This window comes from Babylonia areolata, chromosome 12, assembly GCF_041734735.1.
Source record: "Babylonia areolata isolate BAREFJ2019XMU chromosome 12, ASM4173473v1, whole genome shotgun sequence".
Classification (NCBI taxonomy): domain Eukaryota; kingdom Metazoa; phylum Mollusca; class Gastropoda; order Neogastropoda; family Buccinidae; genus Babylonia; species Babylonia areolata.
The window spans coordinates 3,264,300-3,268,500 of record NC_134887.1 but is presented as its reverse complement, the minus strand read 5'-3'; the positions used below and the strand labels follow the sequence as shown (position 1 = coordinate 3,268,500).

Genomic DNA, 4,201 nt, shown 5'->3' with positions numbered 1-4,201 from the left:
CTGAGGGTCCCGGGTTCGAATCTGGGTGCACCTGGTGGGTAAATGGTGGAGATTTTTCCGATCTTCCAGGTCAACATATGTGCAGACCTGCTAGTGCCTGAACCCCCTTCGTGTGTATGCGCACGCAGAAGATCAAATACGCACATTAAAGATCCTGTAACCCATGATGATCATCAGCAGTGAATAAGTGCGCCAGACCTACATGTAACACACTGGACTAGAAGGTCTGGTAACATCAGTTACTTGAGAAAACGACGTCGGAATAACCACGTAACAAGATCCAGTGAATGGCCTTGTTAAAAATAATCCTCTCCGATGTGGTTTTAACCCTTTCACCGCCAAGCTCGCATTTATGCACAAGCGTGGTAGAAGACCCGTGTCACTGAAAGGTGACCGTTCATTGGTCTGTTATCCATGAACCTACTGCTCTTAATGTTCGGTGGTAGGACAGGCCATAATATTATTTTCTATACATCGCAGGGGGAATCCCCAGCTATTCTTAGCCACTGTCTTTTCTGTGTTTATACAACAAGGGAATTTTGTACTCTAAATTGACTGGCGGTGAAAGGGTTAACTTCGCCACCACAGCTGTTGTCAGCGCGGTTCTTGCATGTATTTCTGGCTGGATTCCTTCTTGGCTGATGACAGCTCCAAGGTGTTTGAATTGTTCGACTGTTTCAAGTCATTCACCACTGACTTTGGTTGGTGTCTTGACAGGTTCGTCACTATTACTCGTCCGCTTAGTTGCTTGTTTCAGTGCTGATTCCCACACCTTAGCTGGATGATGTTTCGTCCAGGACATTTCACCAGGTTAGCCAGCCCACCTTCACTCTCTGCCAGGCTGTCTATATCATGGATAAACCTGGAGCTGGTAATTGTTTGCCCTCCAGTACTGACTGTGCCGATATACTTTTCCATGGCGTCAGTTCATGGGAGATGTTAAACAGCGTGGGGGACAATGGGCAGCCTTGACGTACGCCAGCTGGTGTGTGGGACCAGTTTCTTACTCTTCCCTGGTCAATGACCGCACTGCTGGCTTTGTTTTATAGGTGTTGGGTTGTTTGTATCAGCTTTTGACCCAGATTAGAGTGCTTCTTTGTGGACCAAAGCGCACCATGTAAAAAGCACAGCACAGCTCAGCACACCACAACACAGCTTAGAAGAGCACACAACGCAACATAGAACAGCACAGCACAGCACAGCACATTACGGTACAGCACAGCACAGCACAGTACAGTACATTACAGTACAGCACAGCACAGCACAGAACAGCACATTACGGTACAGCATGGAACAGCACAGCATAGAACAGCACAGCACAGCACAGGGCAGAATAGCACAGCATAGAACAGCACAGCATAGCATAGCATAGAAAAACACAGCACAGCATAGAACAGCACAGCATAGCATAGAAAACACAGCACAGCATAGAACAGCACAGCACAGCATAGCATAGAAAACACAGCACAGCATAGAACAGCACAGCACAGCATAGCATAGAAAAACACAGCACAGCATAGCATAGAAAACACAGCACAGCATAGAACAGCACAGCATAGCATAGAAAACACAGCACAGCATAGAACAGCACAGCATAGCATAGAAAACACAGCACAGCACAGCATAGCATAGCATAGCATAGAAAACACAGCACAGCATAGAACAGCAAAGCACAGCACAGCACAGAACAGTACTGCACAGCACAGTACAACATAGCATAGAACAGCACAGCACAGCACAACATAGCATAGAAAACACAGCACAGCATAGAACAGCACAGTACAGCATAGAAAACCACAGCACATCATGGAACAGCACAGCACAGCACAGCACAGCACAGCACAGCATAGAAAAATACAGCACAGCACAGCACAGAAAAGCACAGCACAACACAGCATAGAAAAACACAGCAAAGCCTAGAAGAGCACAGCATAGCACTGATCATCACAGGTAAGGGACAGCATAGTATCGCACAGCATAGAACAGCACGGCACAGAATACCTTAGCATAGCACAGCATAGCACAGTGTACCGCAGGCCAGCATAGCATAGCATAGCATAGCATAGCATAGCATAGCATAGCATAGCATAGCATAGCAGAGCATAGCACAACACAGTTCAAACCAGCGGAGCACAACCCATGTGTTATTTGAATAAACCTTCTTCTTCTCCTTTTTCTTCTTTATATTGCTATCATAATTAATAACAACAATATCACTAGTAGCAGTAGCAGTAGCAGTAGCAGCAGCAGCAGCAGCAGCAGCAGCAGCAGTAGTAGTAGTAGTAGTAGTAGTAGTAGTAGTATCTGTGGTGTGTGTCTGTGCGTGAGTGTCTGTGACGGCAAGTGATGTGTGGTTATGTGTTGGCATTGTTTATTGCCATGCACGTCCGATATTAAAAGAGAATTATGTCTGCGTGTGTCAATCCTGAATGAACTCGTAATAATGCGGCTTAGAATCACCAACGAGATGATTTCTATGACAAAAATTGTTACTCTAAAATGGAATGAATAGATAATAACAACGACAACAGCAACAACAACAACAACAACAAACATTGTTACTTGAAAATTGAATGAATAAACAACAAGAATAATAATAATAATAATAATAATAATAATAATAATAATAATAATAATAAAGTGGCGCGTACTTTACCAGGCATGACTTACCCAGCACAACAGAAAATGCCTGCTTTACGGACTTCTTCATAGTGAGGCATCCACCCTTAAAAACTGCCCCCGGCATATTTCACAAGCACGAGACTGGATCAGCCTGTCTTGTCTCCGATGGATCAGAGACACCTTCCAGAAAGTCTTGCTACACAACTGCTGCAGGCACTCTGCCGTCAGAGAAAGAGTTCTGCTTGATTAAACGAGATACACAAATGTTGTTGATGGTTTCAGAAGTCAAAATTCCTGCATGACTTTGAAAGATTTCGTGTGGGCTGCTTCGTCTGATGTTTTTGGCGGCTGATTTACTGAAACGTCAGTTATATTTGGTGATTAGATGAATCTGGACGAGGTTATAATTTGACCCAGTATTTCGTTATGTGCCTGTGTCACTTTCTTTTCTCAGCATATTGCGGTTTCTGTGTCAAACAAACTCATTTAATAAAAAAAAAAAAAAATGTCTGAATGTTTTAACACCAAAACATAAAAAAACCGAAAAAAAGTCTAAATTTTTTATAATTCACTTCAAAATACGATGTGGAACATAAACAAAAAATGAGGATGATTTGAATGTAACCAGTGATTTCGAAATAATGCAAACGATGATTAACATCAATTACCGAAGAAAAACAATAAGATCAAAACCAGTTTCAAAACATCATTCAGACAACAGCTTGATTCAGAAAGTAACGAATTTCAGCTTTTGAAAATACGACCGTTTTGTGAAAAATAAGAGAGCGAAGCATAAATGTATTAAAAATTCAACAGCAACAACAACAACGACAGCAACGAAAAATGATCAGTGAAATCTTCAACAAAAACAACAACAAAACCTTATGGGAATCGCTCAGTTTGGAATGATGGATATTTTCGAAAAATTTAATAATCATTTATTATCATCTGAACCAATTGACAAAACTATCATTCACGTCATCTGAAACAACTGACAACCGACGATCAACTACCGAAACTCTGAAACACAGACACAGCCAGATAGACACACAACAGGCCAGTAAAGCCGTGTTGACGTTCGCTATTACACCGGTGTTCCCGACGATGTATTTTGACGGATTGCGCTCTCGTCACTCCGACCGTCAGCGGCCCTAGCCAAAGTGCCTGCAGAAGACTGAAAAGTGGGAAGAAAAACAAGGGCTGGTTGAAGGACCCGCTGTGTGTGTGTGTGTGTGTGTTTGTGAGTGCTGTCCGGGCTGCTGACTCAGGGCTCTGCTGTGTGTGGGAGGACAGCTTTCCGGTTTTGTTGCACCACGAGAGCGGCTGCAAGCTACTGTTTGAACATAAATTAGGTGAGGGAGGGGGGACGGGTGTGGGGGGGAGGGGGGGGGAAGGGAGGGGAAGGGGAGTGAGGGGGGTAGAGGGGAGAGAGAGAGTGGCGTAGGGAGGGAGGGAGGGAGAGAGAGAGAGAGAGAGAGAGAGAGAGAGAGAGAGAGAGAGAGAGATCCGTGCGAGAGAGAGAGAGAGAGAGAGAGAGAGAGAGAGATCCGTGAGAGAGAGAGAGAGAGAGAGAGAGAGA

General features: G+C 44.1%; 1 protein-coding gene across 2 annotated transcripts in view; it reads right to left on the bottom strand.

Moving 5' to 3' along the window:
• LOC143287958 (uncharacterized) overlaps window positions 1-3,770 on the bottom strand; it is an 8,223-nt gene extending 4,453 nt beyond the window's left edge. The window contains exons 1-2 of one of the 2 annotated variants that reach the window (XM_076596205.1): window positions 3,711-3,770; window positions 2,671-2,840 (exon numbers count right to left, since the gene is read on the bottom strand). In XM_076596205.1, coding sequence (XP_076452320.1) covers window positions 2,671-2,746 — 76 coding nt within the window. In that variant the 5' untranslated portion in view covers window positions 2,747-2,840; window positions 3,711-3,770. The other variant, XM_076596204.1, reaches the window with a different exon arrangement.
• Between the last annotated feature and the right edge of the window lie 431 nt (window positions 3,771-4,201).